Source organism: Aspergillus steynii (genome assembly GCF_002849105.1).
Source record: "Aspergillus steynii IBT 23096 chromosome Unknown P170scaffold_11, whole genome shotgun sequence".
NCBI classification, from domain to species: Eukaryota; Fungi; Ascomycota; class Eurotiomycetes; order Eurotiales; family Aspergillaceae; genus Aspergillus; species Aspergillus steynii.
Window position 1 is genome coordinate 466520 of NW_020194408.1, and position 23260 is coordinate 489779.

The following is a 23260-nucleotide window of genomic DNA, read 5'->3' on the forward strand; positions in this document are numbered from 1 at the left end:
ATTCAATGAATCCGAATGGCTTCATCTCCAGCCAGCTCCAGCCAACACGAGATGTTCTAGACCATGACCGATCATCAGGAGCCCGCTCGGAAGCGCTCCCGAGTCGCCTGCGTTTCCTGTCAGTCGCGCAAACGTAAATGTTCGGGCGACCAGCCATGTACCACCTGCTGTCAATTCGGCGTCGACTGCCATTACGATTTGCTGTCGCGCAAGAAGAAAGACATCAGATATTTGCGACCACCATCGGGGCCTGGCAGTATTCTGGACGAATCCTTTGCTTTGAAACCCCCACCGCAGGACCAGACCCAGGCCCCTGCGGCACCTGGCGCTGACTCGCCCCGGGTTGACCTCAGCTCGCTGGAAGCCAATTCCGGCGCCGCCTTCGTGCGGAGATTGGGACTGAAGATGGACCCGGCCAATGCCCCTCGACTTCATATGTTTGCCTGGAACGTCGGTGTGCGTCATCCGCCCCCGTCGCCCATGCCTCCGTCGTCACCGGCCGCCGCGGTCCCGGTGACGGAGACCCTATCCCAGGATGAGATGCGAGCGCTGGTCGCCGTCTTCTTCGAGAAAGTCGATCCATGCTACGGGTTTCTGGATCGCGACAGCGTCCTCCGTCAAGTGAGCCGGCGATGGCTGCCTCCATCCAACGAGTCTGCCCTGCCATATGGGCCCTACGACGCGGTGCTCTGCGGCATCGCCGCGTTTGGCTACCTCTTCTCCCACCGACAGGCTATCCCCACAGAGTTACAGCTTGTCGACACCGCGCGGCTCATCCTCGAGCACCACCTCCAGTCTGAGACCTCGTCCGTCGATATCGTCACCGGCATGGTCCTCCGAGTCGGCTACCTGCGCATGACATCCTCGCCGCACGCTGCCTGGATGGCGAGCTGCTCCCTCATGCACCTCATCGAGGCCAGCGGTCTCCATCTCGAACAGGCCCCTGATACGATGCTCGACCACTCGCCGGAACTCTGCGACCCGGAGACGCGGCGGCGGCTGTACGGGATGGCGCGGCATTTCAACGTCTGGATCTCATTCGAGCTCGGCCGCACGCGAGTTGTCCTGCACGGCGCCACCTCGGCCACCCCGACGCCGCGACAAACCGGCCACCCGACCGAGATCTTCAACCTCCTCCCGGTCTCCGAGAGCCTCGACCCGAACAAATCGCCGGACACCGCGGAGCTCGAGACCGCGCTCACCAACGTCCTCGACGACATGCACCTGCACCTCAAGCCGGCGCTGATCCTCGCCCAATGCAACCTGATGCTCTGCATCTACCGGCGCCTCCGCGCCCTCAACCACGCCACCCCGGGGAAGCTTCTGGACCGGGTTCTCGAGCTGGCGGGGAAGGGGCTGCACGCGACGCGCGACATGGTGAATGCCATCTGCCCGTGGCACCAGGTAGCCAACGTGCCATTCCAGATCGTCTGCACGTTGTTGGCCATCGACAACCGCGCGTCGCTGGGCCTGCTGAACGAGGCCATGCGAACCCTCCGCGAGGTCGCCACGGCGTACGACACGGCCGTGATGCGCGAGGCCTACAGCACGGCATACCTGCTCGTGGTGCTGCACCAGCAGCGCAAAGAGGAAGACACCAAGGCGCTGCGTGACGTTCTGAACACGAACCCTTCCTCGTCCTCGCTGCCGCAGGCCCCGGCTGTTGAGAACCAGCACCTGAGCCTGAACCTGAACCGCCACCAGCAGCAACAGCCTCTAGCAACGCCGATGCCGACGGCAGCGGCAGAGTCAACGCATTCGCTGGCCGATTATCCGGGATTTTCGTGGCTCAGCGATATCCTGATCGACATTCCTGGTCTTCAGAACTTCGATCTGGATAATTTCCTGACCACGGATCTGCCAGGACAGGCGCAGGATATACAGTAGTTACACTCTCACTACCGCGAGGGACATAAACCCTAAGCCATTGATCTATATTGCTTGATGTCTACATCTGGCGTTATGGATATGCAATGCCTATGCGAATATGGCCGATCATATACAATGTAAAACACCCGTCTAATTGACGAAACCCTTTCGACGAATGATAAACGCTAATCGCACAACTCAAGCAGGATGCAAAAACAAGTGAAATTCATCACTGGGCCTTCTTCTGCCGATCGGCTCTCGATCGTCCCTGAGATCCGGTCCCAGAAGAGCGGACGACCAAGCCTAGCTTCCAGAGCACCCAGAGCAAACCCAGAGTGACGATGACAACGGTACCCAGCTCGATTGTCTTGCCCTGGAAGAACCCATCTTCTTTCAACTGGAGAACGGGAACATCCAGATCCTCGACTAGTCGTTCTTGCTTGTGGCTAGGGTTAAGCTGGTAGAACATGGTGCGAGGGCCAAACAAGCCGTCCCAGCCCAAGTTCACCCGGTCGAATGGGTTGGTGCCCATCTTGGTGCCTTCCTCCGTGGTACAGGCCCAGAAGACGACGGGCCACGGCACCGCAGCCGTTCGGTATCCGGATTCCGACGGCGGCAGGTATCGCAGATGCAGCGGGATCGTCACGTTCCAGTCCCCTTGCGTTTGGTCCGCTTGGTCCTGGTCCGGAGTCGCCAGCTCAAGCAACCAGTTCGAACCCCAGCGCGCCACAGACCAATCCGGAGCCTCGAGGTCCGTTTCTCCCGCCACGGCACGCAGCGTTTTCAGGTGATGAGAGTCCAGGAACAGCCGGTCCGTGGTCGCGAGCTGGTACTTATCGCCGAAGATCGTCGACGACAGCGTCAGGTATGTGTGCAGTGCGCAGGTCGCGTCCGCCGGGGCCGGCGGGGGTTCCAGCCCAGAGCGAGGAATGGAGATGGTCATCGTCGGATGCAATCCCGTCGGGGCAGGGAACGAGACGGAATAAGTCGCCTCGCTAGGGAGGGAATGATGACGCGACGGAAATGAGAACAGGGTGGGTTCTAGATAGACAGTTAGCGTTTTTCACCCACACACCCCCTCACGGTATACCCAGAGGCAGGGGGTTGTAGCAAACATACTCAATTGATCATCCGACCCAACAACACCCAACAGCCCACCCATTTTAATCTCCTCCGGCTCGAGCGCTTTCTCCGTGCCCAGAAACCCAACCTCAACCTGCCCAGCCCCGGCAGCCTGTTTCTGGATCTTCTCCGTCCAGCCTCCGCTCGGAGAACGAGCCCAGTACCCCGTTAGCGTCAGCGCATGCGAGATACTATCGTAGTTGATATCCAGCGAGTCGGCGGAGGCCAAAGACGCAGCGTGGCGGAGACACTCCTCAGATCCTGACGCAGCACAGACTTTGTTCTGGATATACGAGACGAGGGTATCAAGCGAGGGAAGCAATGCGTGGTATTGATACGCAGCGGTAGATGCGAACCGCGTCGAGAGGATGGGGGGCGTGATGAATGAAGTCTGACCGCCAGATCGGCGTGTCAAGTTAGCATGTATACTCCAGCTCAACACAACACTCAACTCGACAGGGCACAAACCTCAGGACTCGAACACTTCAGCCCATCATCGAACACATCCTTTAGCAAAGCACATAGCGAGGGTCTAATCTCACTCGTTAGCCACCGCATCAACTAAACACAAATAACCACCCCATCCCCAACACTGCACCCAAATCCACCGCAACCCCAAAACAACCAAATAGTCCGCAACCGCGCCCCCAAAGAAAGTCCAGGGGGAAAAAGAAAAGACAAAACTTACGTCTCCGACCCCCCCTCCCTCGGCGTAAACAAAACATGCAACCCAGCCGCCACACGACTCGAGAACGGCGCCAGGGTATCCACCGACCTCTCACTCGCCCAGCGAACATGCAACTGGTGAGATTGTTTTAGGACATCTTGGATCTATTATATAAACAGATTAGCATGAACCACTTCACCGGTCACCGCAAACAACCCCAATAATAGAAACAAGACAGAGCAGTGTAGACACACCTCATCCGACACCTCCTCAATCCCCAACGTAACCCTCTCCTCGCGCGCAGCAACCAACTGACGAACTGAAAGCTCTTTTCGGGATAAGACGGCCTGGTCCAGGTCGAAGGGGGAGTCGGGGGGTTGGACGAAGGTGATTCTGCGGCGCATGGTGAGTCGGTCCTGAGGTAGGATCTCGGTGGGTGGGTGTGTAGGTCGGGTGATGAAGGACTGAGACGGGGATTGGTTGAGTTGGATGGTTTAAGTAGGGAGGGAGCTGGTCTGCGAGGGAGTCGGTAGGACGTAACGTAGAGCTGGTGCGGAGGAGCTGCGGAGGTCATGAGCGCGACATCGTCACGGGAGCTGATAAGATAAGTCAGATGCCGGGCTAGGCTGTTTTGGGATATGCGGGTATGCGGGTACTGGGAGAAGCGGTCTGTGCTGTAACTACCTATGTATGATGGTGGTAGGGAAAGGATTACGGTGTATACTCATGGGCAGGATAGTGAAAGAATGCTTTTATTCCAAGAATCTAAACGAGATATAACAACGCCTCAATCATCATCATCAGTAGTCATAAAAAACACGCCAACCGCTCCCTCGAAACGCCATTAATGCTAGGTATAATCATGAAATCACACTCAATTGGGAAGCACGTCCTTCAGCACGTCCTTCTGTTCTGTGGTCAGGCTGCTTGGGAATTTGACGCTGACGCGCACGATCAGGTCGCCTCGCTCGCTGGGCTTCTTCGATACCGTCATGCCCCAGCCCGGATACCGTTCTTCGTGACCGGGCTGCGTCGGGCCTGGCTTGGCGACTCGGATCGACTTGCCGTCGATGGTGCGGACAATACGCTCCCAGCCGGTGAGAGCCTCCTTGAGGGTGAGGTCGACGGTGGTGATGAGGTTGTCGCCGTGTCGTTTGAAGTTGGGGTTCTCTTTCTGCGGGATTGTTAGCGATTCATCTTGGGCGAGGACTCAGCTGGAGATGGGGTAGACCTACCTCTGTAACGATAAGATGCACATCCTGACGACCACCTTCTTCTTGGTCGCCCACGCCGCGGTACTTGATCTTCGATCCCGTGCGCAGACCCGGCTTGATGTTAGCCTCCAAGGTCACGTCCTGGACAGTGCGCTTGCCACTGGCGTCGAACGCCTTGCTCTTAACCGTGACCTTCTTGGTAGTGCCGCGCATCAACTCCTCCAAGGTCAGCGGCAGCTCCTTCTCCATCACGGTCGGCTCGGGGGGAGGAGCGCGTCGGGACTGCTGGAACCCACTGGGACGGCTCGATCGGAAGCCGCGGCCACCACCTAGGCCGCCACCGAGCATGGAGAAGAGATCGTCATCATCCATGCCCATGCCGCCGCCGCCGCCAGCCTTGGCGAAGTTCCGGAAGATATCGTCGGCGGAGCTGAAGCGGAAGCCGGAGCCGCCGCCGCCAGGGCTCGTCGAGAAGTGGAATGTGCGACCGCCGCCGCCGCCGGGCATGCCTCCGAACGAGAATCCTCCCGGCATGCCCCCATCGAAGGGGCTGCCTCCGGCGCCGCCGCCACCACCACCACCGGGCGAGGGAGGCGGACCACCGCGAAGGAGATACTCGAGGCCGAATTGGTCATAAACCTTACGTTTTTCCGGGTCGGAGAGGACTTCGTAAGCTTGGGAAACGTCTAAAGCGGAGTAGTTAGCTACCAATGCCATTGGGACAATCGAGAAGGAATTAAATGGGGGTAGACGAGTCAACATACCTTTGAACTTCTCCGACGCAGCGGGGTTATCCTTGTTCTTGTCCGGGTGGTACTTCAATGCCGCCTTCCGGTAGGCTTTTTTAATATCATCTTGAGAAGCGTCGGGCTTGATGCTCAAGGAATCGTAGAGTTTGGTTTCCGCAACCATTGTGTCGTAGGAAAGGTGTTGTGTGGCGGGTGAAGAGAATTAAAGATGCCGGTCAGGGCAGAACAGGGTCGACAAAACTCTAATTGGAGCTCAATAAATAAGGATGGAGCCGCCAGTAAACAAAGATCACGAAAAGAATGCAGGTGCCAAAGCAACCGGGGTCGAGGGGAAATAAAATTCAGTCCCAGTTGGCAAACCGGCGTGGAAGCTGGTGGGAACTCGAATGACGTAGAAGGTTCGCGGGGCGAGAGCGAGATAGGCAGTCAGATCGAGACTGGGCAAGGGGTACTCGCAGGTATCGAGGAGGATATCGTGTGATAGGTGAGGATTGAAATTGGCAGAGAGCGTGAATGCAGGAGAAGGAGGAAAAAGGACAACGCAGAACAAATCAGCGAGACGCGGCGAGGAGAAGAGAGGGGCCTTGATGTATGGAAGGCCTTTCAGGTGACGACAGCCAGTCCAAGTTGGTTGTGACGTGTGACGTCGCTGACCGCCGGCCAATCGAAGGTTCGAGAAGCTTCGGTCACTTGACCTGAATACAGCGTACTAAATGAAAAAGTAGGAATGGTGGGCTGATCGCTCGCCTGCATCAGGAGACGTTAAGCATGCAGCTGCCACGGAGCTGCATCCCTGATGGGGCGTTTCCATCGACATCATCGCCGTGGCCAGTTTGCCCGGTCGGAGACTCGCATTACATTAGGGCTCGGCTGAGGTAATCGAGTCAACTACAACAACTATAGGGTAAAGAGGGCGTCTTTCTACCACATGCATTATTACTCGACATGCAACATCTACTCTAGTCTCTTCAGCTATGCAACTATTCAACCCTGCCCTCAACCCACCACTGTATAATCCTTGATCACTGCCGTCCCGTTGCTCACCCGCTCAATCTGCTCCTCAGTGCAGGTGCTCAGCGACAGGATATAACAGGTCGGCGCCGGATTAGGCGGCACCTCGTTGGTGATATTCCAGGTCGACGAAGGTCCCTCGCTGGTATAGTTGTGGTTCGCCGCCGTGGACACCTTGCCGGTCGCAATGTCCCGGTTGAACAATGCCCGGTGGAAGATCTCATATGCCGTCTGCGGTTGATACGCAGGCACCTCGTGGCCGGCCTGGAAGACGCGAGTGAACGAGAAGTTCCCATGCTGTCGCACCCGACCGCCGACGTACGTCGCGTTGGTCTGGAGCGGCGCGTAGCCGGCCGATCGGAATTGCTCGGCGTCGGTATAGTCCACCTGCAGACTGACTTGTTCGCCTCCGTTCCACGGGCACGCGTAATCGCGATCACCATAGACAAGGGCCACCTTGATGCCGGAATCCAGAACATAGGCGATGTCTTCCAGATACCCGCGTACGTCGGACCGCGGGTAATCGCCGGTGGCGTCGAAGCCATTGTAGACGCTGTCGATGGATTCGGTGAAGTTGACGGGGACGCCGAGAGAGGCCTGCACCCAGTGCTGGCTCAGATATCCCAGGAAAGACGCAGGGGGGAACGGGTCCGGGTTCAGATGCGCGATGTCATAGTAACCCCGTCCGGAGAACTCCTGGTACGGCCCTTCTACTTGGTTGAGGCACCGGTCGTTGGCGTCCTTGCAGGCGGCGTTGACCGTTTGGTTGTTGCCGTACATCTTCGGGTCCCCCTCGGCCGCAAGATGCCGACATTCCACGATCAAATCCTTGCAGCCCCCGGGCTTACTCCAGGCATCCATTGCCCTCTCAAAGACGGTCCGGTTGATAGCTTCGATGCCGTACGTATTATTGAAGGCCATCTCGGGATATCCAGGCGCTTGAACCAACAGGTCGACGCAGCCGTTGATAATGCCCAGCGTGTCCAGGTGAATGTAGTGGGCATCCAAATCGTTGGACACGGATCTTTTGGCAACCTTTTCATTCTGTTCCTGGAAGAAAGATGTGAAGGATGGGCCATACCGGCCGCCGTACGACTCGGTCCAGATGCTAACCCGGTCGTCGTGGGGTTTGTAGTGAGGAAACTCGGTGAACCAGGTCTGCGCAAAGTGCCACAGCGCCCGGGCAGCATTCTGCGTGGTATTGGCCGTCGCAGACTGGTTCAGGCTGGGAAATGTTCCCACGTAGAAAGTGTTGTTCTGCTGGGGAACCTCGCCGTCCGGGAACGGGGAGACGTCCATCTCGGAGGTGAGGCGATTGAGCGTGCCGTTGGTGGGCACGTCGTAACTAAATCCGACCTGATTCGGCTGGTCGATGTACAGCATATTGACGTAGTTATTCCAGGACCACGGGTTCAGCTCCGTGGAGTTGGAATCGGCATTGACGATACAGGGCCCGTTCTCCTGCATCAGGCCGATCATCGACGAACTCCCGGGGCCGCCGTTCATCCAGATGGATAAAGGCGCGTTGACGGGGTCATTCCGCGACTCGAAGAACCAGAAAAAGGTGTTGATGGGGTAATCCTGGTCCAGCGACACATCCCCCAAGGTCCCCGGAGGCAGATGCACATAACCCGAGTAGGACTTCACGCCGGGGGTGGTCTCGCAAATGCCCGGCTATATCCCGCAACAGTCAGACATCCATTCCAACGGCACTGAACCAAGGGAAACAAGTCGACATACCTCTTTATACGAGATCTTCACCCCCTCCTGATGCTTCGACTCCACGACCTTGACGCCCTCGGGAGTCGGCGGGAAATACTGACCCGTCACGACGACCCCCAGGCCGAGGGTAGCCAACGCGAACGCAGCGGACGGCATTGAAAGCTAGCGACTCAATGGTCAGGGAGTCATGAGAAGCGGGGGAAAGCGAGAAGAAGAGGGGAAGGAACTGCGGCGCCTTTTAAGCATCACGGCAATAGGACCTTGCTAGTTGTTGCAGTCCGCTTCATCCTTGCATGCGTTGTGAGTCCATTGGTGGAGAGACCGTCGATCGTTACATCGGGCGCAGTCGTGATCCGTTAACGGATAAGCTCCACCAGGGCTCGCCTCACTGCGGAGGAGATGTCGGGGAATTGGATGTTGATGATAAGAGAATTGATTTGTGGATTGTTTGGAATTGATTGCTCCTGCATTCATTCCGGTCTGTTTATCTTGGCCAGGCTTATCTTTGCCAAGACCCGGAGACATATTCAGCGTATTCTATCAGTAAATCAGGGGAATTTAGATCTTTAGGTTCGTAACTAATCTTGTTGCCCTAAAAATGGTCGGACACTAGACCACGGTCTGTTTTAAATTCATGAGCAAATACATCGCACAAGGGCTTTGTTGTTCGAAGTAACTCTACCAGTACCCGCTCCTACAAGATCCAGGTGGTGTCTAGTTCTGCGTTATGGCACCGACCTGTACGATTATCCGTTCTCGTTGAGATTAAACCTCGAAGTTTGACTGCTACGAGTTCTTGACTCAACACAGTAGACAACCGGAGGACATGCATCAAGTCCAGTACAATATAATGCACGAATACGGAGTAATATATATCAATTGACTTCAACACCGCAAGGGATATAATTAAACCAAAAACCTGGCAGTCCTATTCAACGTAGTATAATCTTCATCATCGTCCCGTCCGCAAAATAACAATAACGAAAGACCCAGACGCCGAGGTATTCCATGCCAAAAAGTCCAATCCAATCCCATCAACACGCCGATACGCTAACAAAAGTAGAGATAATAACCAGAGATCGACACGGCGCACAGATTATAAAGAAACAAGGTCGGATGATAGTCGTCTGAACAGATCGTATCATGTCCAACAGAGCGCCAAGACCGAAACGATAACAATAGTGAGACAGTGATGATGGCGGATACCCACCATATCAGTAGATGGATAAAAGAGGAAGTGACAATGGTACATGCATGTGATAGGGACAGACGGGAGTATTCGTGGGGTATAGATTCTAATATATACAATGAGAAGAAGAGAATGGAGAGACCAAAAGCTTAGACAGCTTGAGGGTGGTGGACGGAGGGAGTGGTGGTGGCAGGAGCCTCATCACTCTCGGTGATGGTCTTGGTTGACTCCAAAGGCGCCTCGGTAGACTTTACATCGTTGAGATGCTCAGTCTTGGATTGGGCGATGTCGGAGATGGGGAGGTCATTGTTGGTGCTGATCTCGGTGTCGGAAGCCCGGTCGGATGAACGGACACTGGACACGGAGTGAAAGTCGTCTCTCTCAGGAGAGGGTCGACGGAAGCGGCCGGAAATGTCGGATCGCTTCGACGAGAGACTGGATGTATCGTTGTTGGGGTGCAGCGGAAGTTCGGTGAGCTCGTCCACCGATGCCAGTCCGGAGGTGGATGCCACGGAGCGTCGGCCGTCGGGAGAAGAAGGAATGGAGGTGGGAGAGTTGGGAGTCGAGAGGGAAACGGGAGCCCGCTGGGGGTTCCGCGGCGGAAGAGCGGGAGGCGCGCGCTTTTTGGGAATCGTCACGAGTCGCGCGCGGGTGAAGGTGGGAGACTGGCCTCGCAGTTCGGTCGGGGCCGTGGGATCTTCCATGGACACCGGCGAAGAGGCGGCACTGTCACGCTTGGTGATGGTGGCACTGCTGACTTCGTGCACCTCGAAATCGTCGTCGTCGATCAGGTCCTTGTCGTAGTCCTCGTGGGGACGGGGGTCTTCGTCCTTGCGCTGCTCGGGGATGACAGTGTCCCAGCGGTTCTCCTCGGTCTCCCACGGCGTGGAATCCAGACGGTCCACAAAATCGCGGTTACTTCGGGACGACGCCCGGCTGACGGAGGTGGGTGCGGTGGGAGGAGCGACGTCGGTCTGGGTGCCACGGTCCATGCTGGCATAGCTCTGCACGCTGGCTCGACTGGCTCGCCAGCTGTTGCGAGGCGAGCTGTCGATGCTGCGCCGGAAGGTGGCAAAGACGGGACTGCTGGGACTGGGCTTGAAGTCAAAGGCTTCGACACTGGGCCGGGTCCTCGTGCCGGCTTCGCGGATGAAGAGCCCTTCCGCTTCCAGGGCTTTGACTCCGAACGGATCGGGATCGTCTACAGCTGGGATGCCGAAGGAATTTCCCGCCGGGTTGAGCTCGACGTCACCGGGCGTTTCTCCCGGCGGGGGAACCAGACTTTCGTCCACGTCGCTGTCACCCTGCGCAGCCTTGATCGTCTGGATGAGGGTTTTGATGGAGGCAGGCGGGTATTTCGCTTTGCCGGCGAGGATGTCCGTCACCGAAATTCGCTCGCCGAAGAACCGCTCGTTCTCGTCGGTCCGCTCAATGATGACGGTTCCGTCCACCTGCACGCCCGCGTAGAGTCCGCGACTCTTCATGTAGGTCCAGATGGGAGCCTGACGTTTATGGACCTCCGACTCGAGGACACCTCCCATGCCAACCGGACCGGCCGATGCGCTCACCTCCCCTCCCAGTGTGCAGCGCACCTTTTTGAATGCCTCCAACGCTTCGTATGTATTGATAACGACCACGCAGTCGTAGATGTCGACACCGGCCAGAAAGCCGATGCCCGCCGTATGCAACATGATACCGGAGGGCGGACTCCATTCGCCGGTTTCGGGGATCCGGGCCAACAGCACGCCACTGCCGCCAGAGCCGCTCAGCCATAACCCCGTGCGCATGGTCGTGAAGATCGCGAGACCTTTTGCGCGTTGGATGACCTGGGTCGGAATCTTCTTGATCACGCGCTGTTTGCCCTTGGGTCGATCGATCTTACTGGACCGCTTGCTGGTGGCGCTGTCCGTACTCCGGCGCTCGGTATCCTCCTCGGCATAAAAGCCATCCTTGCAGAAGCTGCGCAGAATGCGAGCGGCTTTGTCGCTTTCTTTGTCGAGAGTCATGGGCCAGAAGGCCTCGGCACCCACCCGATAGGACAACCGGTTAACGGGATCGCCGAGCTTATCGAGCTGGTGCCATGCCTTGTCGAATCCCTTCTTGGAGGTGCCTTTCGTCTTTTCCCACAGGGAAGGCATTGCGACAAACTCAAATCCTTGGTCTTGGCCGAGGATCGACAAATGTGAAACGAAGCAGACAAGAGATTTCTATAGGACCCAAAGGCCCCCTCAGGCAGCGCGGCGACGGGGCAAAGCACCAGACCTATAACCAGCAGTGCGAATGGTCGGACGAAGGAAAAGCGACGAGAACAGTAAACATGCGACGGACGGATCAGCACTCGATTGCTTAATGCGAACACGAGAATGCTCGAGGTGAGACAGAAAACGGTTGCTGACACAGCCGAGGAATGCGTCTCCCAAAACACCGTAGGAATGCGAGGGAGGAAGAAGATTATGACGAGGAAGAAGAATGAAGACGGGGAAGGCTGCAGGGGAAAAGAGGTTAGATTGGACCACAGAAATTTTTCGATTCTTTTCTGGAAATGAGGCTACATGGTCGGGCAGAGAAAATGGAGGCAGACGATCCGATCTCTCGCACTCCGTCCGATCCGTGTTCCAGACTCTCCGGGGAATGAGTGGCAATTTAACGAGACCCGAGGCTCATACGCAACGAGACGGAGCCCAACCGTGGGTCAACGGTCGAACCAAGAAAAAAAAAGAAAACCAGCTTACCTTGCTCCGGGTTAGTTCGACGACATCAAAGTTTGAACCCTCCCGACCCGACGGGGATAAAAAGGCAACAGGGTTTGAGCAAGGCGCCGCTGCAGAGAAGTGGGGAGGGATCAAGGGAGAGGCCGAGAGGACGAGAGATCGTTTGGGATGATTTACAATCGGCGAGCGAGGGACTCGGAGTCTATATAGCGAAGGGGGAGAGCGCACGAGATGGAGGAACGGGACCGGCTACAGAGAAAAAGAAAGGAAAGGAAAAAGAAAAAGGGAGAGCGACGGGGCGATGGATGCAGGATAAGAATATAAGATTTCAGATTGGGGGGAATTAATTAAGCAGACGCATGCCATGCAGGCCGTCAGCTCCAATCCTTGAAGTGGAGAGCTGACGAGGGACCAGGAAGAGGATCCGCCTGGGGGCAGAAATGAACGGTTTACGGAAGTCGGATGGAGAGAAGAAGAGAGGGGAAAAGAAAAAGAAATGGCAAAAGAAAAAAGAAAGAAAAAGAAAGCCAAGCAGCCGAAGAGAGGCGAAGATCGATGGCATCATCGCCTGCAGCATCCGCCTGCCATGTTGACAGTCTGCCGGATGGGATGTCCGTCCATTATTAATGATTAATGAGAATGCATTCTGGCCCCGGATGGATGTCTCTGCCGGTATCCGTTGTCTGCCTCTTGGTGCCTCCTGCCGACAAACCCGTAGTCGCAAGAAAGACCATTGTTGCGATCCAGCGACCACAGTCATCTCGGAGTCATAGACCAGAGTCGATGACGTCGTTGCCCGACCATCCACTGAACCAGCGTTACGCAGTACTTTTCTGAACCCCGACCAAATTAAACACAATAAAAAGCAGGCAGAAAAAAAAAGAATAAAAATCAAATCAAGGAGCAGCTCCAAGCAAAACCGGACTTCTCTCCCTGTCTCCCCACCGCGACCAGACAAGTAGAAATCCACCTGCCCTGCTTTGCGTCTCCCATCCGGCCAAACCCATCGGATGCATACGAGATCAGAACGGATCGAATTCCCCATCTGACACCTCCGATTTCTCGCGCCTTTCCAGCCCTGGACCCGGTCGGGATTGTCGCCCGTCCTTCCTCTTCGATTCTTGGGTTCCTGACACGTCAATTCGGCCGCGCAGGGATGAGACCGACCCCCTTCCGATCGTTGTTGAGGGAACGGCTGGGCGATGCTTGCATGGAGGAAGGATTCGCCATTGCCTGCGTGGTTTGTTTGGGACTTCGAGGGGCTCCTGTGCCGCACGAACTTGTCCGATTGGAAGGGTTCCTGGCCTCGATCGATGGATTTACGGAGTAGTTTGTAAGCCCTCATGGAGCTGGTCGAGCCTCTCTTTCTTCTGTGCGACCCTCGGATTGCATATTAGATCCCGATGGACCTGCGATGGAAGTGATGCACGAGTCTGGAGCATTTATCTCAGTTCTCCATACTTGAGCATTTCGTAAAGACCAACTGAGTGCAAATGTCTCTGTTGGATGACTAGAAAAAGACTAGAAGACTAGAAGCATCTAGGCGGGAATCTCTCTCCACCGTCGATCCGGCCATCCACCGACCCTCTGCCCAACTGCCGTGCCCTAATTCCATCACTAATGGCTTGCGCTTTAGTGTCCACGCCATCATGATTCATGACTTTTTTTCCATCTTCTGTCTGTTCTCTTTGGTCTATCTTTGGCTAATGTCTCCTCCCCGACACTAACCCCGACCAGCAACTAGTCCAGCGGATCATTATATTATTCTGCATCTCCATCCTTCACGATCCCTGTCCAAACAATAAATCATCGGACACCTCGTCCTGCATGCATCTGCCATGGCACGAACTAATCCTTGCCAGGCCAGTCGATTCGTCGCAGCTAACGCCAGTTGAAACCAAGCCGCCGTCAGACTAGACTCGACTCGACTAGCTGCAATCTCTTCTCTGGGGTCCCTCGATGAGGGATTCCCCTTGTAATTAATTAATCTAATTTAATTTGCGAATCCTCCCGCCGTGCCTGAACCGTGCGATGCTCGTCCAGCGTAGAACTCCGTGGTTTATTTTTGCACTCGACGTCTCACATCCGCAAAGCCGATCTTGACGCTTGGGAATCCCGAGACTCGCAATCGTTCGACCGATCCATTTCCGCGGCCCAGTTCGGCACCGCCCTCGAGATCAGGGGAATCCTCGGGACGAACCAATTGCCCAGGAACCAGAGATCCCCAGCCAATAGCGATACCCTCTCGATCGCCAACCCTTCAAAAGGAATTCCCACGTAGGAAAAAAAAAAGACAAACGACCGAAACAGCGGAGAGCATACCCAGTAAAAGCATACATCCAATGCAGCAGCGCCACGATGGCCATCGAAAATCGAAAACCCATATCCATCCTGGCCAGCATCCATCTAGATCATCCCGAGTCCAGATGAAGGCCCTCCCTCCGTAAGTTTGGATTCCCACCCTCGCACGAGAATCTGTCAGCAACGCCACCATGCTTTGCTATCTCGGTCTTCATGTACAGACGGGTGAAGGATATGATGCATCCATTTTGCCGGGCATACGTCCAGAAGGATAAGTTTTCCGAGTAGACAATCATCGACATAGTTAACCTAGGTAGTCTAGTCCGCGATCTTTTCTCGGAGCCGGCCCGGACAATGCGAGAACCACCCTGTTCCAGATAGCCTCACAGCCTCACAGCCTCACAGCCTCACGGGAGGCTGGCCACTGAAACCCGTGGTGGAGAGCAGTTGTATGAGGATGAACGGGGTGCATGCCGTAGCGTGGCGACTAGAACTCGTCTCGAACATTCGACTCTTGTCCAATAGCTCGTACGCCGTGGTGTATGGGCGTCTCCCGCGGTCCGTATACAGACTAGAGTGTACTAGACTGGCGCCGACGCGGCGGATGGCGGATATCTATTGTTCAGCTGGAGAGGAGATTGGTTGGGCGTAGGGGTCGTGGCATTTTCTGGGATTTTGAGGCTGAAGTATTTATCTTCTAGTATCCGGACTTGTCTCCCGGGGTGTAGTTATAATCTGTTGTGGCTGTTCGATCTGACTGGTATATATGTGTGCATTCTCAATTCGGGAAGAAAGACAGGTTCGAGGGACTCGGAGCCGAGCCATGTGATCTCTGTGTATAGAGCACCTGGTTGTGAGGTTCCAGCTAAGCCATTCGGTATAGGATCACAGCAGCCACGCAATAACGACCTCAGCCGGGCCGTCTGTAATTTGGAAGCATGTATCTGATTTGGGTAGGTCCACGCCATGCGACTGTTCGCGCGATAAAGATATGATCTATTGAATCCAAGTCCGTCCACGTGCACATCTGAATTTTCAAGAGCATTCTCACGAAGCACTAGCTATCTGCGGTTCGATCCAGTGGCAAACTCTATCAGCTAGGGATGCCCCTTGTCGACTCCAAAGTCATATCACTCTGAACTATGTTGGTCGTTAGGATGCACTGTAATAGTACGGTTGCCAGATTATATACCATTGAATATAAGATCTCCATGTCGACTATTAAATATATACCGGATTCGAATCTTAACATACATTGCGTCCTCCGGGTTGATCTCATCCTACCTTCCTTATCCATCGGAAGCCTGCATACGCATAGCAGAGAAGCGAGGGAGAATGCACTTGTTGTCACCGAACCATTCCACAGCGGCCCCAACCCCCAGCAAAAAAGCAAATAAATATATCACCTAAACCGACCAACAGACAGAAAACAAAAAGCAAAAAGTATTGACCGACGCAGGGGTCGAACCTGCAATCTCTTGATTCGTAGTCAAGCGCCTTGCCATTGGGCCAGCCGGCCTTGGATGGAAAATCTGCTCGCAATTTGCCTATCTGAACCAGAGGCAAATGACAGTGCGGATTGCGCAACGCAGACTGCACAAAGTGGGCCGGCCCGCTAATGCATGACATCATGTAATTTCACTCATTCCGACCAAAAACGGCACGTGACCCTACCCGCTGCTACCAGTGTGGAATGGTGCGACCCTCGGTTTGGTAGACGTTGGCCGGACTACTTCTATGAAGTTTGCGCGGCGTAAAGCGATTCAAATCGATTGGAATTTTTATGATCTACTCTTCTAGTCTGTGCGACTATTGATATTAATTTCCACGTTTAGAGCACGTGTTTTGGGGCCGTTGGAATTAATCTAAAAATCGTTGGTTCCGTAGTACAATGGTCTGATGAACTCAACGCCGGCCCCCTTCCCGCTGACCGTTAGCCGTCCGAAGCCGTCCGAGGAATGTGCGCTAAGCAACCAACCATCCCTAGATTGATTGCATGGGCTTACGCATTCCGCTTTTGCTCGTTTGTACCTACTCACTCCGTTTTAATGAACACATGCTTTGAAGGGGCTAGAATGGCTGATTTCAGCTTCCGTGGCCAAAGCCTAGATAATGACCTTGTTGGATCTATATCCTCTCTCCTGAATGATGCTGGCATCCCAAATTTACTTTGGGGGAACTACCTTCTAACCATTTACGGAGTTCCCACTATTGTTGACGTCCGTATAATTTCCCATAGACATCACTATCTGAACAACTTCTCATCCCATGCCAGGGCGTCTCCTTCATTGTACCTGATGCACTTATCGAACCCGGTCTCTCTACTCTATTACATTCCGGTTTCCTCCCATGTACACCAAGCTTTGAATGTCCACACTCAAACGACGCCAAAGGCTTCTCGACTAATGCACATCTACATATCAATGAGGAGCTTGTGATATCGCTTTATGGGAAGTCTGATATGCTTTGGGAACTCCCGGACTTCGATATCGCTACCCAAAATACTGATATCATGTCTGCGTCTGACCCTCAACTCCCGCCCACAATCCTCGGGCGCGGTCAAGGACGCTTCCCCTCGCATCTTTCTGCCGTTAGAATCCCGAGCGCCGTGCGATATTGTGAAGCTATCCTTTTTCTACTCTGTCGGGACTACGGGCATCTCCGTGAGTATTATTGGATGGCAATGTTGACTTATCTTATGGAATATGTTGACGGGACGGATATTCTTCGTGAAGAAAGTCTGAGGGAGGAATATACACCGTTCTACGGGGCCATAATACAGGGGGATCCGGACATGTGGCTACACCTGGATACGCTTCGCGATGGTTTGATAAGAAGGCAGGCTATCAGGTGAAACGGGCAAACACAATTTCAACGAAATTCAGCTGAGCTCTTCTTTCCGCACAAAAACCAAGTCTGGAACTCTTAGAACCCCGAATCATCGTCGCCCGCGTCAAAGCTCGACAATCTTCTCGCTATCAAATCCGGTCGACTGAGCGAAGTAATACCCTCTCTGATTTGCTAAGACTCTTTTACCAGTCTCTGGATCCCTGAAATCACAGTTGAAGTGCGTATGTCCAAACGCCCAAAGCGTGACGGCTTTGCACTGCCAGCAAGATTCCTTGGATAGATCTGTCATAAACCCGGAGGAGATCTTGCTGTTTCCATGTCTGGGGTCAATGACGTTTGTGTCCGTGGAGGGACAATAATGAGTGAAAACAACAATTTTCCGACCAGGCTCTTCCCGGGAAATCAAGTCGACTTCCTTATTCAACCAAGCCAGATCCGCGAGGTGTGCTTCTCGATGAGACTCGACAGACCAGTCGCGCGTGTGGTAGAAATCATTCAGCCCGAAACTAACATGATCCGATTGATCGTGTGTGACATTTGAGAACAACGTGCAGCCAAGAATCGTGACAGTCGGTGAGAGATCGTAGCGCGTCTGGTCAAGCAGAACAAGCTCCCCGAGCGCCTCGTCTCCCTGAGAGGTGCTGTGGATCGTCTCTTTGAACCCTTCCACCCTGGATTTAGCCTCGACCCAGCTGCTATGGTAGGGCTCGTGGTTGCCCAGAACCAGGAAGACAACCCGGAAGGCGGCTAGCTGCTTGCGAAGGAAATCGAAAAACCCCTCGTCTCTGACATACCCCACGTCGCCGAGCAGGGCTAGAAACGGCGCCTTCGGAGTGATGTCGAAAAGATCGTAGGCCGACGGAGACTCCAGATGGAGGTCCGATACGATTTGGATCCGCTGGTCAGTCATGGCGAGTCGGATCTGTTCAGGAAGATTGCATCAAGAGATGTGTGGTGGTAAGGGTCGTGGTTACTGCCCGGCGCTAATCTAGCCGTTCTCAAAAGGCAAGCGAGTCAGATGACCTGAAGTGTGAGACACATCTTTGCCGCCGCCGTTGTCTCGGAGTTTGAAAACAAATCAAGGTGTATAAACTGCTTTAGGATGAAGTGAGCTGTAGTCAACAAAAAAGAACCCGCTTAGTCATCGCCTAGTTTCCAGGCAGTTAAACGAACAGCGGGTCTTCCAAATTAGCCGACCCACCCGTCAAATACTGGAACAGCACCACTTTTCCATCAGATATTCCACAATGAAGCGACGAACGATGGCTAAAAACAAACGCAAAAGATTGACCGACGCAGGGGTCGAACCTGCAATCTCTTGATTCGTAGTCAAGCGCCTTGCCATTGGGCCAGCCGGCCTTCGTTGAATATCGGCCGCAGCATTTGACTATATGAATGGGGGACATGGCTAGGTGAGGCGTTGAGGTCTTTGATCGCAATGAGAGGTTAGTAGGGAACAGCCATTCTATGCTTAGAAGCTATGTCCTCCGTGAGGAACTGCATATGGTCAGGGGTGAGGGTAGGATAGGAGTAATAAAGAACCCCAATTGATGTGGTTGTATTGAACAATAGCACACATTACCATCATGGTCTTCGTTAATCAGCTGAATAGCATACCATACATACCCATTATATATAGCCCAAGGTCATCGCGTGAGACTAACTATATCATCTACTTGGTGTGCAGGAACAAGGTATGGTTGATATACTATAGCATGCTAACAATGCAGACTAGCCCTAACATAAGAAGGCTGGTCAAATTCATTCCGGGTCTGAACCTAAAAATTTCAGAATGCCACAATTTCAACACTTGACTTGACCGCATAGATAAGATAGTATAGTTGAGCACAATATCGTCTCCAGCAAAACAGAAAGAGAGCAAAGAAAAAATACAAAAAGATTGACCGACGCAGGGGTCGAACCTGCAATCTCTTGATTCGTAGTCAAGCGCCTTGCCATTGGGCCAGCCGGCCTTGGTTGAAAACTCGGCCCTCACTTTGCCTACATCAACCAAGGCTAACCCACTAAGGAATGTAGACTACAGAGACCACTCGCTTGCTACTATATCCATGGTTTACTTGCCAATGAATCTCACATGTCATAATAATAGGTACTACGATACATAATAATCCAGAAATTCGAGATGAAATCTGACAGATCTCCCATACTTTCCCAGGTCCATTACACCCAACAGCACCATACTGAAAGAGAACAGAAGATCTAAGATTGCATAAATCTTGCCTATTGGTCATAAACATACAAAGTCTACTAGAGTATACTATATCGGTCCACCCTCAGCCCTCACAGAGCTCCCAGCTCCTTCAGCTTCGAGACCAGTCCATTGACATCCTCCACCTTGCCGCCACCCTGGCGAGGAGCAGGTTCTAGACCGAGTCAGCCGCATTTCCCAAAAAAGACCAACCCCGAGGGAATACATACCAGTCACCTTCAACGTCTTCAACCGTCTCTTGTCCTCAACGCCCAGATCGGCCAGAGTCTTCTTCTCCAACGGCTTCTTCTTGGCCTTCATAATGTTGGGCAGACTGGCGTACCGAGGCTCATTCAACCGCAAGTCCGTGGTGATCACCATAGGCAGCTGAGCGCGCAGGGTCTCGACACCACCATCCACCTCGTGAGTCACCTCGACGGTGCCCTTGTCGTCCTTGACATCCACCTTGCTGGCCTGCGTAGCCTGGGGCCACCCCAGAAGACCCGCCAGCATCTGACCCGTCTGGCCCTGGTCGCCGTCAATGGCCTGCTTCCCGAGCAGCACCAGGTTGATGTTCTCCTTGTTGACGACCTCCTTCAGCATCTTGGCCACGGTCAGGGGCTCCAGGCCTCCGTCGTTGCTGTCGGCCACGTCGACGTGGAACGCGCGGTCCGCGCCCATGGCCATGGCCGTGCGCAGGGTGTCGGCGCATTTGGCTCCGCCTGCGGAGAGTGCGAGGATGTTGTCGACCTTCAGGGGGCCCTTGCGTTCGCGCAGACGGACGGCCTCCTCGATGGAGAGCTCGTCGAAGGGGTTCAGCGAGTGTTTGACACCGGCGGTTTCGACTCCGGTTTGGGCCTTGTTGATCCGGGGTTTGATCTGGTGAAGTTGGGGTTAGTGTTCATGTTTACAGATTCAATCTGAAGAGCTTGCGCCCAGAAATATAAATCCAATCGTTTGACGGAGCTGGTTGCGTGGTCGTCTGGCGGGAGGTGGTCGGCATCATGGATCCAGATCCGCGGAGGTAAAGTGACTCTTCACCGAGAACGGAGTAACGAGAATTGATCAAAACTCACCGCATAGTCGATGACCCGCTTGACGGGGACTAGAATCCGCAAAGCACTGGCCATTGTGATGATGTTAAGGAAGACTTCACGGCTCACGGGGGAGGAATCAACGAGAAGGTCTTAAACGGAGAGGTAGCAGAGGGGGAGCAATGAGGAGAGGGTGGAAGAGAAGAGGCCGATTCGACGGTCCGCGGCAGAAAGCAGGTGACCCGGGCGGAGAGGTGCGCCGACGCGGCCCGACAGGATCCCCTCCGCTTCCAACCGAGGTTACCGCCAAGTAGCCTATTGACCTTCTTACTCTGTTCAAGTATCCAGATGTCTATTTGTATTTACATTTCTATTCATGATTCATGCTTCTACTTGGATGATGTAGCGTCTAATGCTCACCACGTCTCTTGCTTATACCGCCCGATTTTCTCCATGCCCACCAAATACTCCTCCGCCTCTTCTCGGCTGGAGATCTCTCCTTCTGGCCCTCCGCGTTGGAATGCCTCCGTGAGGGACTCTCGCACGGCCTGTGGCATCCGTCCCGATGAGCCGCAGACGTATACAGTGCCTGACAGTTCATGCAGGTATTGATAAAACAGGCCGAGGTTTTGGCGGATAACATCCTGCACGTAGACCTTTTGGCCCTGGTCTCGTGAGAACGCCGTGAATACTTGCAACTTGATCAAGTCGCTGAGTTGCTGCCACTCATCCTCGAAGAAGTAGTCCGAGGTCCGATTGCGGCCGCCATAAAGGAGGATGGTTGGCCCAATGGGTGGCTCCGCGCCTTGATTCTGCTCCTTGTATTCTTTGACGAGAGCCGCCTTCTCCCAAAGCATGGACCGTAAGGGCGCAACTCCAGTTCCGGGTCCTATCAAAACCGTCGTGCCGGTTAGCTGGCCCACGGAGGAATTCAGACCTCCCCGTTGCAGCTGGACCCTCAAGGTACTCCCCGGTCGGAGCACCGAGAGGTATCTGGTGCACACGCCCTCTCTGATTCTTTTGATGATGGTTCTGTATTTCACCGTGGCAATCAGCAGCTCGAACTTCGTCCCTCCTTCCGGGGTTCGCTTCAGCTCTCCGCCGCTCGCAATACTGAACTGCCTCGCCCGCAGAACGGGGAAGACCGAAACTGCATGCTGCCACGGTATTTTGACCGAATCGAACTCATACAGCACCTCTATGATGCTACGCCTTGGTCGGGTAGTGTAGTCCCAGAATTCATCCAAGAATTCGGGATTCGTAAACTCTAGCAGTCGCTCCTTGTGCATTTCATCCTTGGTGTAATGGGCTATCGTCGAGAAGAAAGCGCGGCGAGGAATGGCTCGGATATCCAAGTAGTCCATCAGAAGCGCTCGCAGTGTTAGTTTGGGATATGCCTCGAGACCTGGAATCGGAGGAAGGTGGTCCTCATCTACTGTTTGCTGGCTATCCCTAGGGACTAGGGAAACAGGCAGGTCGGCTTGTTCCTCCCAGCCCATCATCTTGATCATTGCTTCAACATCGTCCGCGAAGTTTTTAGGGGTAATGGCGAGCATGTCCCCTGGGACGTAGGAGACAGCGTCGGGGACAGTGAGAGAGACATGTCGCACATCTTGCCAATGTTTCGGCGGTGTCACCCGCTTATTACCGGTGAGTGTGGCCGCCAAGGTATCCGGAAGGGGTCTCAGATCATGATCCAGCCGAGTAAGTCCCGGGGACGCATCTGAATCCGTGCGAGACTCCTGGGCTCCGGGTACAGTTGGTTCCGTCTGATCTGACGTGTCCTGAATCTGTGGTTGCAGAACCCATTTGGGGGGTAGCTGGGCGTCGTCCGGTATCGGATCTTGTCCTGGCGGGAGTGGATAGGCCTCAAGCAAGAACTTGCGGAAATCTGTCATCCAAGGGAGAAAGGTTCCTTCGAGGCTGTTACACTATTAGAACATGGTAGGGAATAATTAGAGTGAGATGGAAGACATACCCTTCGGGGTGTTGCTGATCGGCTTCCCCGCATGGATATACCTCGTTGGCTCCCAGTTGCTGCAATCGTTTGTTTAATTTGCGCGCAGCCCAATTGAACCTTGCGCAATTGTTTAGCGATCATTCTTTTTTCCTGACCAAAGAAACAAGGAAAAAGAAAGGTTGACCTACTTGGGATACGAACTGTCGCCCAGACCAAACGAGACAAAATTGACCCCGCTTAAGAAAGTGGGCGGGAGTTTCTTCAGCAGTAATGACCGCCAGAATGATCGGGCATTGGCGGGCAGATCGCCCTGCCCCGTGGTAGAGATGGCAAAAATGATCACATTGTGGGATCGAAGACTCTCCTAAACAGCGAGTTAGCATGACTGCTGCATATCAGGTCTTACGAGAAACCCGACCGGCTTGACGTGATTCATTTCGGAGACTTGAGTCACGAAGTGCAGGCGTTCAGCCAGCACTCCCAGCTCTTCTGCCACCTCATGGGCATTCCCGGTTTCGGAGCCATAGAGGATGAGAGCAGACCTTTTCTGAATAGCTGGTGCCTGACTCTCCGTCATCCTGTGTATCTTGAAGGTGGTTCGGTGTATTCCAAACGATTGACTGCTTCACGGCGAAGAACGTTTTCGCCGGCG

The 23260-nt window shown here is 54.3% G+C and overlaps 11 protein-coding genes and 3 non-coding genes across 14 annotated transcripts; 2 read left to right on the forward strand and 12 right to left on the reverse strand.

Annotated features, from left to right (window-relative positions):
- Positions 1 to 63: 63 nt before the first annotated feature.
- P170DRAFT_431150 (putative C6 transcription factor) lies at positions 64 to 1887 on the forward strand (the record flags this gene model as incomplete). The annotated part of the gene is made up of 1 exon (XM_024848006.1): positions 64 to 1887. One exon carries the CDS (start codon positions 64 to 66, stop codon positions 1885 to 1887), a length of 1824 nt encoding a protein of 607 aa, XP_024698489.1.
- Positions 1888 to 2076: 189 nt separating this feature from the next.
- Positions 2077 to 4219, reverse strand: P170DRAFT_441648 (uncharacterized protein). The gene is made up of 5 exons (XM_024850365.1): positions 3913 to 4219; positions 3680 to 3822; positions 3460 to 3523; positions 2989 to 3382; positions 2077 to 2910 (listed from the first exon to the last, which is right to left on the reverse strand). Exons 1-5 carry the CDS (start codon positions 4060 to 4062, stop codon positions 2099 to 2101), a joined length of 1563 nt encoding a protein of 520 aa, XP_024698490.1. The 5' UTR covers positions 4063 to 4219; the 3' UTR covers positions 2077 to 2098.
- A 300-nt stretch (positions 4220 to 4519) lies between these two features.
- Positions 4520 to 6223, reverse strand: P170DRAFT_73944 (putative DnaJ domain protein Psi). Its single transcript, XM_024855358.1, has 3 exons — positions 5637 to 6223; positions 4894 to 5558; positions 4520 to 4832 (listed from the first exon to the last, which is right to left on the reverse strand). Exons 1-3 carry the CDS (start codon positions 5782 to 5784, stop codon positions 4533 to 4535), a joined length of 1113 nt encoding a protein of 370 aa, XP_024698491.1. The 5' UTR covers positions 5785 to 6223; the 3' UTR covers positions 4520 to 4532.
- Positions 6224 to 6540: 317 nt separating this feature from the next.
- Positions 6541 to 8534, reverse strand: cp1 (putative carboxypeptidase S1). The gene has a single exon (XM_024850366.1). It carries the CDS (start codon positions 8136 to 8138, stop codon positions 6618 to 6620), a length of 1521 nt encoding a protein of 506 aa, XP_024698492.1. The 5' UTR covers positions 8139 to 8534; the 3' UTR covers positions 6541 to 6617.
- A 1158-nt stretch (positions 8535 to 9692) lies between these two features.
- On the reverse strand, positions 9693 to 11681 carry P170DRAFT_431154 (DUF500-domain-containing protein; the record flags this gene model as incomplete). The annotated part of the gene is made up of 1 exon (XM_024848007.1): positions 9693 to 11681. The coding sequence occupies one exon, from the start codon at positions 11679 to 11681 to the stop codon at positions 9693 to 9695; it is 1989 nt and encodes a 662-aa protein (XP_024698493.1).
- Positions 11682 to 14248: 2567 nt separating this feature from the next.
- P170DRAFT_74018 (uncharacterized protein) lies at positions 14249 to 14833 on the reverse strand. Its single transcript, XM_024855359.1, has one exon. The coding sequence runs from the start codon at positions 14658 to 14660 to the stop codon at positions 14334 to 14336; it is 327 nt and encodes a 108-aa protein (XP_024698494.1). The 5' UTR covers positions 14661 to 14833; the 3' UTR covers positions 14249 to 14333.
- Positions 14834 to 15760: 927 nt separating this feature from the next.
- P170DRAFT_441653 (uncharacterized protein) lies at positions 15761 to 16323 on the reverse strand. Its single transcript, XM_024850367.1, has one exon. It carries the CDS (start codon positions 16185 to 16187, stop codon positions 15903 to 15905), a length of 285 nt encoding a protein of 94 aa, XP_024698495.1. The 5' UTR covers positions 16188 to 16323; the 3' UTR covers positions 15761 to 15902.
- Positions 16003 to 16074, reverse strand: P170DRAFT_t222. The gene has a single exon. It is a non-coding gene; the product is annotated as a tRNA-Arg (tRNA).
- Positions 16324 to 16630: 307 nt separating the features above from the next.
- On the forward strand, positions 16631 to 17409 carry P170DRAFT_369818 (uncharacterized protein; the record flags this gene model as incomplete). Its single annotated transcript, XM_024844930.1, has 2 exons — positions 16631 to 16774; positions 16831 to 17409. The coding sequence occupies 2 exons, from the start codon at positions 16631 to 16633 to the stop codon at positions 17407 to 17409; spliced, it is 723 nt and encodes a 240-aa protein (XP_024698496.1).
- Positions 17249 to 18478, reverse strand: P170DRAFT_441655 (Ser/Thr protein phosphatase superfamily). The gene has a single exon (XM_024850368.1). The coding sequence runs from the start codon at positions 18313 to 18315 to the stop codon at positions 17509 to 17511; it is 807 nt and encodes a 268-aa protein (XP_024698497.1). The 5' UTR covers positions 18316 to 18478; the 3' UTR covers positions 17249 to 17508.
- A 214-nt stretch (positions 18479 to 18692) lies between these two features.
- Positions 18693 to 18764, reverse strand: P170DRAFT_t221. Its single transcript has one exon. It is a non-coding gene; the product is annotated as a tRNA-Arg (tRNA).
- Positions 18765 to 19306: 542 nt separating this feature from the next.
- P170DRAFT_t220 lies at positions 19307 to 19378 on the reverse strand. Its single transcript has one exon. It is a non-coding gene; the product is annotated as a tRNA-Arg (tRNA).
- Positions 19379 to 19652: 274 nt separating this feature from the next.
- On the reverse strand, positions 19653 to 20925 carry P170DRAFT_394638 (electron transfer flavoprotein subunit beta/FixA family protein). The gene is made up of 3 exons (XM_024846064.1): positions 20691 to 20925; positions 19845 to 20493; positions 19653 to 19789 (listed from the first exon to the last, which is right to left on the reverse strand). The coding sequence occupies exons 1-3, from the start codon at positions 20742 to 20744 to the stop codon at positions 19707 to 19709; spliced, it is 786 nt and encodes a 261-aa protein (XP_024698498.1). The 5' UTR covers positions 20745 to 20925; the 3' UTR covers positions 19653 to 19706.
- A 93-nt stretch (positions 20926 to 21018) lies between these two features.
- On the reverse strand, positions 21019 to 23205 carry tah18 (NAPDH-dependent diflavin reductase). The gene is made up of 4 exons (XM_024847256.1): positions 23027 to 23205; positions 22797 to 22972; positions 22627 to 22725; positions 21019 to 22571 (listed from the first exon to the last, which is right to left on the reverse strand). The coding sequence occupies exons 1-4, from the start codon at positions 23183 to 23185 to the stop codon at positions 21065 to 21067; spliced, it is 1941 nt and encodes a 646-aa protein (XP_024698499.1). The 5' UTR covers positions 23186 to 23205; the 3' UTR covers positions 21019 to 21064.
- Positions 23206 to 23260: the final 55 nt, after the last annotated feature.